Source organism: Melospiza georgiana, chromosome 6, assembly GCF_028018845.1.
Source record: "Melospiza georgiana isolate bMelGeo1 chromosome 6, bMelGeo1.pri, whole genome shotgun sequence".
NCBI classification, from domain to species: Eukaryota; Metazoa; Chordata; class Aves; order Passeriformes; family Passerellidae; genus Melospiza; species Melospiza georgiana.
This window is the reverse complement of record NC_080435.1, coordinates 58,251,994-58,263,476: the sequence shown is the minus strand read 5'-3', so window position 1 is coordinate 58,263,476 and position 11,483 is coordinate 58,251,994. Positions and strand designations below refer to the sequence as shown.

The window sequence follows — 11,483 nt, the reverse complement described above, 5'->3', positions numbered from 1 at the left end:
CCGGCCGGGCAGAACTGAGCTGAGCTGAACCGGGCTGGACTGGGCAGGGACGAGCCCCCGCCGGCGGGCGCTCTGGGGCCAGCGCTGTGGGGCTGGCACTGTGGGGCCGGCGCTATGGGGAGGCTGCTGTGGGGAGGCTGCTGTGGGGCCGGCGTTGTGGGGCCGGCCGTGCCCGGGCCCGCCCCGCACGCAGCGCCGCACGTGAGGCGCCGGCCCCCGCCCAGCTGAGCGCTCAGCTGACCCCGCGCGCAGGGGCCGGGCCGCGCCGCCGCTCCTCACTGGCGCAGCGCGGGCCCCGCGCCGCGCCCGCCGCCGCCGCCGCGCCCGCACCTCCCGCAGCCTGTGCCCCGATGCTCTGAGCCCGCGCGGCCCCAGACCCGGCCAGCGCCGCCATCTCCCCGCGCCCCTTGGCGGCCATCGGAGCCGCGGCCGCCTCGCATCCAGGGAGCCGGCGGGAGGAGGAGAAGCCATCCCGCCGCCATGGACAGCCCCGGCGGCGTCACCGACAAGAAGAGGTACCGATGCCGCGCCGCCCGCCCCCCGCCTCCCCCCCGCTCGCTGCTGCCGGCCCCCGCCGCCCCCTGCTTTGTTACCGCCGCCCCCTCCTCGGCCTCTTCCCCGCTGCCCTCCCCGCGCTCCCCCGGCCCGCGGAGCGCTCCGCTCTTCCATTCCTTCTTCTCCTTCTCGTCCACGTCGCCATTTTGTCGGCGGGGGGAGCGGGCCGGGGCTCGGGGCTGGCGGCGGGGCCGGGGGTGAGGTGCCCGGTGTCGGCCGCGGTGCCGGGGAGCGAGCCGGGGGCTGCTCCGCTCCGGGAAATGAGCGGGCAGGGATTGATCGTGCCCCGTGCCCGGCGCGCTCCGAGCCCGCCGTGCCCCGGCTTTGTGCGGAAAAGGGCCGGTTCTCAGTCTGGAGATATGAAGCTTTAAATAAAAAAATCCCCAAAAGTCGCGTTGGGGAGGTGTAAGAGGAGTGGGGAGGGGGAGCGGATGGACAATGTGAGTTGAGGAGTATGAATAATTCACCGAGGATTGTAAGCGCAAATTAGAGGAAAGAGGGGGGGGAATAAAAGCCTTAAAAGCCTTTGTTAGGCGGTGAAGTTTAAGGAGCCGGGGGGCTCGGGTGAGCCGGTCCCGGCGGTGGGGCTTTGTGGGGGGATTAATTGCCTTCTTCGCCATCTGCAGAAGGCTTGTTTATATGGCTATCGATACCTTTTCTCGGCTTTTAATTCTTCGAGATGGGTTTTGCCTGCCCTTATATGCGAGGGTCATCTGAGCAGGTTAAGCGCTCTAAGTGTTAGAGCGTGTAAGTTGTGTCGGGAAGGAGCCTGGCCGGGTTGTAAAATGGATGGTGAGCTTTGTGCCGAGCGGGAAGCTCCGGGAGCACCGGGAACATCGGGCAGCACCGGCACCCGGAGCGCCCGGACAGCACCGGCTGCCTTGGAGCGCCCTGGGAGCCGCGGCCGGGCTGCGATGGGGGAGCAGCGGCTCCGGGTGCAGGGAAATCCCGACACGGGGGCACCCTGGGGTGGCACTCAGCCTCCAGCTTCTCTGCTCTGCCGGATGGCTCTTGGGAAGCCTGTGAGAAAATGTTGCAACCAACATGATTAATCTGCGCTTTGCTCTGATGCCCTAATTTAGTGGCAGGTCTGGGAAGGGGCTTTGAGACTTGTTTCCTGATACTTTTTTTTTTTTATTATTATTGTTGTTTCTTATTGGGATTTCTCCCCCCTTTTTTATTTTTTCTTTTGCCCTTGAGCATTTGTTATTTTTTACTTACCGTTCTGCCCCACTGGAGGACTTTTATTTTTTTTAATTGAAATTCCCTTTTCCTGGATGTAATCTGCTTTCTTCAGAATGCAAGAATGAGTATGCAAAGCTTATCCTTCCTTCCTAAAGGCAGGGCTTAAGAAAGAGAATTTGTTGTTTTCTGTTTCCTGACGACAAAGTTCAAAGTCGGGAATGTTTCTTATAAAGGGATATTCCCCTTACTCCTGTTGTAGGGTTTTAATGGAAAACATAAAGCTGTGTCTGTGGTACATTCGTCCTGGGGGCTGTGGATGTACACTTGAGTGAAGATGGCTAAGCAAAAAAAGGAAGGATGTGAGCTCAGCAGAGAGCTGCATGGAAATATGAAACATTTCTCAAAAAGCTGGGTTGTTTTTGTAGGGTTTAGGTTTGATAGTGTCCATATTCAGAATACCTTGAAGGGAGAAGTCCTTTATGTCCTGTTCTTTATGATCTTTGATGATAAAACTTTGGCTAATTGTATATACAGTACACCTCAATTTTGGCATGGGTTAAGATTCTTTTATTCCTTGCCTTTCCCTCTGCTTGTATGTGGATAGTGTTTATCCCTTGATAGTTAATGTAAAGGTTGTTGTTTACTTAATTATATGCTGTGAGATTCAGAAAACATGGAATTTGCCCAAGTTTGTCTTAAAGTGAAATTTGGTCGTAGCAGTATCTGGAGGTGTGGGTTTTTCTACTGGCCTGTTGAATCCATTTCTTGATGTGGTTCCAAGCTTCTCATATATGCAGAGGGGTCAAGACTCCCTAAGAAATCAAGTGTCAGCACCATGATTAGATACTGAATTATTTGGGTTTTAGGCATTCTTCAGTAGTTGTATCACTTTGATGTGCTCCTGGGTTTTCCCCCGGGTGCTGCAAGGACAGCGTTTCAGTGCATGGAGTGGCTGAAACAGAGTTGTTGGGAGCTTTGTGTGCTCATCACTGACTCTCATTTGAGCCACATTTAAGGTTTTGGTGAGAAGTGTGAGATTTTTCTCAATATTCTTTGAACAAACTCCAGTGTGCTCATCATTGACTCTCATTTGAGCCACATTTAAGGTTTTGGTGAGAAGTGTGAGATTTTTCTCAATATTCTTTTAGCAAACTCCAGCATGCAGATGGCTGATGCAATGAAAAGCTTTTCCTCGGGTCTGTGCTGTGGCACTTCACTATTAGCAGAGGAATTTTGGTGCCTTTTTCAGTCAATGAGCCATTTAGGGTTATGGGTTAGTCCTTACTTGGGTAGTGGCTTGCAGCTGGTAGCTAACCCAGATTCATTTTTCTAGTGTGCTGTAAGTCTTTTTAGCATAAAACACATATTTTTAATGCCATAGGTGTGAAATAAAAATGAGTGGTTTCTGGAGCATTCAGTCTGAGTTTTAAGATGGTATAAGCCAGTGAAATTTAATAATAAAATTCATATGAGTACCTTGCAGAAGAACTTCAGCTTTTCAGTTTCTCAGAGTTGGGCCTTGAAACTTATTTTTTTAGCGTCTGAAGGGGATGATTTGGAAGACCAGGGGTTTTCTGCTGGATTTTTGCCACCAAAGTGCAGCTCCAGAATCTGTTTGAGAAGGCTGTGCCCTGTGCTGGTGGCTCTGAGGGGCAGTGGCTGCCCCTGGTTATTCTCAAACCTGTGTGAGGTATTTGGGACTGTCTGTGCCACCGCTTTTGTCTGTTAATTTCTCTCAGCGCTGGGGGAACTGAGCCACCCTTGCTGGAGTCGAAAGTGAATACAAAACCCTTTTGTGTAATCCGGGCTGTAAGAAGAGGAGGAATCTTTCAGTAAATCTCCTGGAGAGTCTCCCCACAGGTATGGGGAAGGCTCATTGGTTTCTGGCTCACAGAACAGTGGTTTTTCTGCTTTCTGGATTTTTCTGGATTGTTTGCCTTGCCATAACACTTACCTGTGTTGTCTGTTCTTTGCACTGCCTCAAACATGAAAAGTTTTGTGAATTCCTTTTACAAAAATGACCAGAAATGTTTTTCCAGTGCCCACTAAAGATGAAGGGGACAGCATAGTGCTACTGCCCGTCCTCATCATCATCAAGGCACTGAAAATCAGGGAAGAATAGCTGTGGAGGATTTGCTTATTGCAGAAATTTTCCATAATTTTGCTCTGCTCGTGCTTTGGTTCCATTTATCAGTGAACGTCTGATAATTTGCCAGTGAGCTGATGGAAGCAGCAGGAGGGTTTTCTGGGTTTTGTTTACAGTCGTGCTTGCTTTGCCCTTTAAAACACAGTGTCTGCAGTCTGGGTCTCTTGGTTGGGGTGCCTGAAATACCAATAACCAGTCCATGCTTAGCTAAGAGGGCTGCTGCAGCTGTGATCGGATGGTCCAGGTTGTCGGGGATCTGTAACAGGGTGATGTGATAGTAAGAGGTTTTTCTTTGAAGCCCTTTCAGGCTTTTCTAGCAATTCAACCTTGTGTTGAAAAGCTTTTTCTTTCCTGGAGGCACATGCTGGACCATTTTTGGAAGGTGTAGGGGGTAACAAACATAGCTGCTTATCAGCATCCTAAGTGTGGCACTTAAGTCAACTGTTGGTTTAAAGGTGGAGGTGTGAAGTGGATAATCGATTTTATTCTCTCATTTAATTGCCATCCCCATCTGCTGGTTGGTTTCTCTCTTATCAGAAGTGCCCATCAAGGGTTTACCTGGGTTAGGCTGAGGTGGCATGCCCTCTGTGAGCCTTGAGGAGCTGTGCCACGCTGTCCTGCTGCTGCCACCAGAGGAGACCACGCTGCTGTCACGGGAGCCATGCGTGAATTCCCCTGCAGGTGATTGCTCCCTCCCCTGCACCTTGTGCAAGCAGCCATAGACTTTATTCCTCATTCCTCCCTGTCCTTGGACTATAATGCCTCGAGTTTATGTGTCTGGCTCCAAAACTCTGATTGCTGATGGTGAAGAGGAATAAAAAAAATTAGTCAATAAATATTAATAACGTTGTCAAATGTCAGTGGCATTGCAGTGTGAGCCCAAAACCCCTAAGACTGTGCGTGTTCCTGTTGGTGTGCTTCCAGCCTGGGATCCTGGAGGACTCTTGCTGAGCCTGTGTAACACTGGATTGAATTCTTGGATGTGTTCATGTTGCTCAATAGTAATAGACTGGATTTCAACTAGATTTGTGACTTTAAAGGGGACATCAAATGACAGAAGCTGCTGATTTTTAAAAATCCCCCCCCTTTTTTTTTTTTGCACTACCGAAGAGAATTTGGCAGTATTAATTTATTCCTAAAGAGCTTTGGTGTTAGGACATGCCAACAAAATAATTTTTACCTGATTGTAGAGTGTGCATGGCTAAGTAAGGCCAGGAGGGAAGTCCCACATGGTTTAGTGGTGGTGTACAAGAGCATCAAGCTTTTCCTGATGGTACTTCCAAGGAGATGCAAATACCAATTCAATTACAAGATGTGTTCTTTAAAAACAATCAGATTCAAAGCAAAAACAAATCTTGCAAGAGCTTTACAAGAAGGCACAGTAGCCCATACCTGTTCCTAGCAAGCTGGTGTCCAAAAGGAAGGAATGTTCCAGATTATTGCACCTTTTATCTTCACACACACAGTTATATGGGCAGGTGTTTACATGCCTCAGAAAAACCACCTAGGTAATGCATGGAAAGAACTTGGACCTTAATCATCTTTTCATGTTATAACAGCCCTTTCCCTTTTATATTTGAGAAAGTCTGAGCATTTTGAGCCTCTCCTGAGAAATTCCCTCTGTGTTAGAGGGGATGGCAGAGAATGCAGGAGAATCTGAGTTTTCCACTGAGGGCTGCTCTGAAATGGGAGACACAGGGAGGTTTTGTGATGCTGGGGACTACAGGATGAGCCTTTGCACTTTAGTGACTGAAAATTCAAGGAAGGTCCAGATTTCCAAATCACCATTGGACATGAAGCTTGTTGAGGTTTTTCTCTTCTGAGTCTCTGCTATTTAGCTTGGAATAAAAATCTCTACCAAAATTACATTCTGAAATCATTAGGAGCATGGAATGAAGTGAATGCATGCCAGCATATATGTATTTTGTGAATGCAGTTTATGTAGGTGATGAACATGAGGGTTCTTTGATGTGGAGCCACAGCCTGGGTTGAAGCTGTGCCTGTTCATACCAGCCTGGGGCTTGGGTTTGAGAACTCAGAGAAGGTGCATTGATAAAGAGCAGCTTCATCATGTGCATCATCTGTCCTTTCTTCCTGTTGAAGTCTGATAACACTGGGACTAGTACAGAAATGTAGCCCTTTAAAAGCTTGAGATGTTTTAGTAGCAAGAAATTCAAAATGGCTTTGCTGGCACTGGAGAAGAACTGGTGCTTCAGGATGATCCACTGGTTGTTCCTTAAAGACACCAAAGCTTAAATGTGTGTGTTGGCAGAGATACTGTGCAGCTTCTGTTTAATTTGGTGTCAATGAATGCTCCTTAAGCATTTTGAGAAATGTTACAACAAACCTTTTAACTCACTGCATTAAAATAGAGCCTGAACTTCAAGTGAAAAATTGAGTCTTCTGAATCAGCAGCACTGATTATAATTGCAACAGTGGAAGGTTTTACCAAGCAGCTAATTTAATAAACATTTTGACTTGATATGTAATAATCCTGGAAATGTTACCTGGAAAAGATGACCTGTTTTTTTTACCAGAATGAGTTCTTTCATTGTCAATCCTAAACCAAAACTAGACTGATGTCACTTTATGGAAATGTGTGCATTTCAAGAAGCAAAAGGATTTGAGGCCAAGCCTCCTGTTTTTGCTCACAAATGAGAATAGTAAATGGACTGTTATGATAGAAAGGGAGTTATTAAAGGCTTACCTCCTTATGTTTGCTTCTTGTTCACCTCCTTTGGAAGACATAAAGTAATCCACATCAAATATAAAGGCTGCAGCCTCCACTAGCTAAACTAAAGAAAGGAATGGTTTAGCTGGGGATGGGCATTTTGGTGCTCAGTCCTTCAGAAAGGACTTTTTCCTTGCACCCTATTGAGTCTATTGGATGCTGAGCTGACATTGCTGCAGGCTTTTTGTCCTAGCTATTGTTGTAAGTATTTCTCTTGACTGCTTTGTGGTTTGCTCTTTATTCACAGAGAAAAATAAAACTTGATATCTCTTACTTCTGTTATTTTTTCCCCCTGTTCTTAAAAATCTTTGATTACAAAATACCCTGTTAACTGAAAGCAGTTGAGGAACTTGAGGTGAAGGGATGAAACTTGGATGGAAGCAATGAGGGAAAATGTCCAGCCTCCAATCTTAAAAACAAAATGCAGTGAACAAAACAGAAGATGGATTTTAATGCCATGATTTAGACTAAAATTAGTTACTTTATCAAGAGTCTGCATCTGTCTGAAGGTAGACCAGTTCTTAGCTAAAACATTGTTTACTGAAAGCCTGACAGATATCTTGGGGATATGTTTTGCATCATTTTTTGTGAGCTTGATAGAAGCAAAAGCAGAAGGGCTGAAGGGAGGAGAGCACTTAGTGTCCAGTTCTGTCAAGCCTGTGTTCAGATATCTCTTTTGAATAGCTCTGATTTTTCTGTAATAATAAACACAGTTTTACTACCATGTACCTTTAATCCTGAAGGGTAAAGCACAACTAATTAAGGAAAAAAATATACTCAAGAAAAAGCCAAATAATGTAGCTGAAAAAAAAATCTTTTATGCCACCACTGTATGCCATGTGGTTATTTTAAACCAGTATATTACCATGCAAAGGTGAACTGTGGATGGGTTACACTGTGTAGTAAGACATGATAGAATCCCTTCACCATGATCTAAATTAGAAATGACAATATTGAAGCTTTTCTGTGTGGGGAGGTAGTTGGGGTTTCAGGTCAATCCAAGGCCAAATGCAGATGATGGATAAGCTTGTCAGGGTGGTGCTGTGGTGGGTTCAGGCCATCAGGGCTGTGTGCTGGCTCCTGTGCTGGGGTTTGTCTGTGGGATGGGTGTTTGTCTGCATTTGTGGGGAAAAGCTTCTCTAGGTGAGCTGAGTGAGTCTCCTCTCACTGCTTCTCCCACTCTCATTTTGCAAACACTGCTGGCTTTCAGAGCATTTGTGCTGCTGTGGCTAATCCAGGCTGACCTGCCTGCCTGCTCTCCTGATTTATTAGAGTTTTATCACTTAGGGGTTTGTTTTGGTGGTAGTCAGGCTATGGGAAGTGCCTATAACTATCCTCATGTGTAGAAAATGGTTTGAATTGCTGTGTTAGAAAGAAACATACCAAGGAATGACTTTTGTGGTGTTGTTTCTGCTTAGATATGACATTAGTTTCTGTAGTTAAATATCTTTTGAACATTCATACTGTATGTAAGGAATTTCTGAGTTCTTTTCCTGAGCTGGATTAGTGGGCTGTGATGTTCATTAATTCATGAAGGGCAAGACTTTCTTCTGTATAATCACATGCTTCTGATTACACACGAGGTTTGGGTGTGGGGTTTTTTTTTTCCTTCCCAAGAACTCTCTACACGGACTAGAACATAAGAACTAGTAAATAAAATTGGCCATAAAGCAATAATACTTTAACAGGAAATCACGTCAGAGCAAGGTGGGTCAAAGCAATAACCCCAACCCATAGAGAAGTGGCAGTGAGAGGCTGCAGTAATTCTGTAGGGCTGCAATAGGAGGAAGGAGCACCCCTCCCAAGCAATTTGGAAAAAGTTTGCCTGCTGAGGGATGAGCAGTCTGGGCTGCTGGTCAGGACAGACAAGTGTGTCACTGCAGGGCTGGGAGGGAGAGGGAACGGGGCTCTCGGGGCCATGTTGGTGTGGGTCTGTCTCAAGGCCTGATAGATGGTGCTAACACTGCAGCTCTGTCCCTCCCTGTTGAAGCTGATCAGCTCCTGAGGTCCCCTATACCTAAATAACCTAAACAATTTTACTACTCAAAGTTTTAACTTTGAGTGGTAAAAACTATAAACCAGTTTTTAATATGAAGTTGTCAATAGGGCAGTTCCACTGTTTTAGCTTCTCCTTTCCATGGAGGAATAATTTAGCAAGTATCATGGCTAGCAGCTCTGGACAAAACACACATCTTACAAACAGTGAAAAACCCCAAGTGAATGTGTACTCAGCACAGTCAGGAGAGTAAATTTTGTCCTGACACTCTGGCTGTAGGTGAGGGTGGCTGGTGGGACAAGCCCAGGGCTGAGCCATGTGCTCTCCACATGGACACAACTGGTTATTCTGGGTATGGCTGCAAACCAGGAGCTGCCCCTGTGTCCTGTTCAGCTGTGCTGCCAGAAACACCTTGCTTAGGCTGGGCCTGGAAAGGTGACCAAGTTTTATATCAACCTCAGGAATGCATTCAGCCTTAAAATTAAACGTGAGACCACTTGCAGGTCTACTTTGTAAAGTTCTACTTTGTAAAGTTCCAACACCATCCTGATGCCATATACTTTTATGCTGTAATATTTACATCTCTTTTTGGTGTAATGAAGGAAAAAAATGAAGCTGTATTATAGTGGATTTAGTTTTTGTGACTCCATTTCTAAGCCAGGTGTTTCCTAGAGTAATTTTACAGTCAGAGAGGAGAGATTGTTACTAACATGGAGATATTATCTTAATCTTTTACTGGCAAATGATGGCAATTAATGGCAGAACTGAAAACTAGTTAAAGCTCAAGAAGATGTTACCAGATTTGAAACACATTAATAATTAGGATTTCTTGTTTTCTACAATGTATATGTCTATGAAACTTTAGGAACAAATAATGTCACAAATGCAAAGCCACTTGGTTGAAGAAAGCAAATCTAAAGAGAAAAATGTGAGTTGCTATTGGAAGATGTTCATATTTTACAATGTTCTCACACCTGTATCAAGAAAGATGAGCCTGAATTAATTATGCACAAGTTATTTTACATGGGAACTGAAAGCATCTCTAGAGTAAAGTGTACCTGATTAGAGAAATAGTAAGTTTGAATGGGAGAAAAATCTTTGCCCATAGCAAAGTGAAATAAAGGAAACCTCTTGATTTTAATTTTTTTTTAATCAAATAATATGTACACAGTATAAAAATTTTCTTATACTGGGTGGTGATTTTAAAAGCTAGAAGGACACAAAGTTGACTGCTACACATTTTAAGTTCTATCCATTGACCATTTTTTATCTAAGTATCTTCAACCAAAATTTACCAGTTATGGGTGGTATTTTCCAGGGTTGGTGTTTTTTCGTTTGGTGTTTTTTTTTTTTTTTTTTGTGGGTGTTTTGTTTTGTTTTGTTTTTGTCTATTTGCCATTGGTAAATAAGGAGGAACAGGCCAACTTATATGTGGTGATTGATTATTTTTCAGTCAAGGAGATGAAAAATTTGGGCTGCATTTAGAGAATTGGGGGCTCACTTGTAGGAATCTGCTGTGGAGGGGTCTTTGGGCTGGTTTGGGGAATGATGTGTTATTTGGGAGATGCTGTGGCCCACAAGGTTTGTATGACCATGAGGACAGGAGCTGCACACTCAAGCAGAGAGGCCAATTTTAGCATCTGTAACTGGTGGCACGGGGTTGCTGCTGGTGTGCTTTGCTCTCAAGGCTCTTGGGCAAATGTTGCTGTACAATTTTGTTTCTATTCTATGATTTGAGGCAGGGAGTGGGAGTCTGGGTTATATCCTTCAGCTGAGCTCTTGGTTCAGCTGCAGTGAGTCCTGGTTGTGAAATACCCTTTTGCTCTGGGTCTGTAACTGAAATATCTTCTGGAGCTCAGATTTTGTTCAGCTATTGCATGTAAACATCTCTTATGTATAAGAAGTACTATTGGGTTTGAAGGGGTCAGTGAAACAGCTTTCAGTGAGCTCTCATGGATAACATGCTTATGATTCTCTGCTTCTGTATTCTCTGGTAGAAATACAAAATGGAAATGAATGTCTGGCACTGGAATTGTGCAGGAAAAATCAGACCTGCAAATGCATGCAATTTCCTGTCCAGCACGGGCATTTCTGATATTTTCATTGCATGTATAATCCACTCAGCAGCTGAGGTTTTCTTCAGGCTCTTGAGGTGTTTTTGTTTCCTGCCAGACTGAGAGCAGAAGGCTGCAATACAGCTCTGAAGTTTGGGGTTTGTTTCAAATGGAGAATGTTTAAATTGTTTTAAATTCTCCTTTTCTGCAGAATGATCTTTCTATTGAGGTCATGAACTTTACATGGGGGCAGCTCAAAAAGAACAGATAAGAGAAGTGAAGTGCCACAAAATCAGTTTAAACAAATCATATCACATCTCACTGTTTCAAATCTCCTTCCCTGAGCCCCCTTTCCTTCCCCTCTGGTGAGGAGAATGCTCACTTTGGAAATAGGTTTTCTTTACAGGAATTCAGTGTCATTTAATTGACTACACAGAAAATTGTGAGCAGCTACACATGCTGATGTGTGTTGTTTAATTTACTTTATGCAATTGTAACAAAGCTTTGAGTAGTTGCAATAGCAAAGAATTTTTTTTTAGTTTGGTGGCATTTCAATGTTGAGGCAACAATGACTTCACTTGGTAATTAAACCTCATTTGTGAAAGACCTTTTCCCTATTAATTTGATCCATTAAAGAAATGCTCTTTGAAGCTGGTAGTTAATCTTCCTATTTAAATGGCTGGGTTTTACTCAGATTGGTTACAGCTTAGGTTTAAATAGCAGCTAAAAATAGCCAACTGTTGTGCTGTACAGTTTAAACATCTATCTATAGTAGCAGCCTTTCTAGAAAGGAATCATGTAGTAAAAGGGAGAGGA

At 44.6% G+C, this 11,483-nt stretch overlaps 1 protein-coding gene across 2 annotated transcripts in view; it reads left to right on the top strand.

The window, feature by feature from the left end:
- Window positions 1-330: 330 nt before the first annotated feature.
- HIF1A (hypoxia inducible factor 1 subunit alpha) overlaps window positions 331-11,483 on the top strand; it is a 35,449-nt gene continuing 24,296 nt past the window's right edge. For both annotated transcript variants that reach the window (XR_009114560.1, XM_058025753.1), the window contains exon 1: window positions 331-515. Coding sequence is in view for 1 of the 2 variants with exons in the window: in XM_058025753.1 (XP_057881736.1) it covers window positions 481-515 (35 nt within the window). In the remaining variant the exon portion in view is untranslated. The remainder of the gene's footprint in view (window positions 516-11,483) is intronic.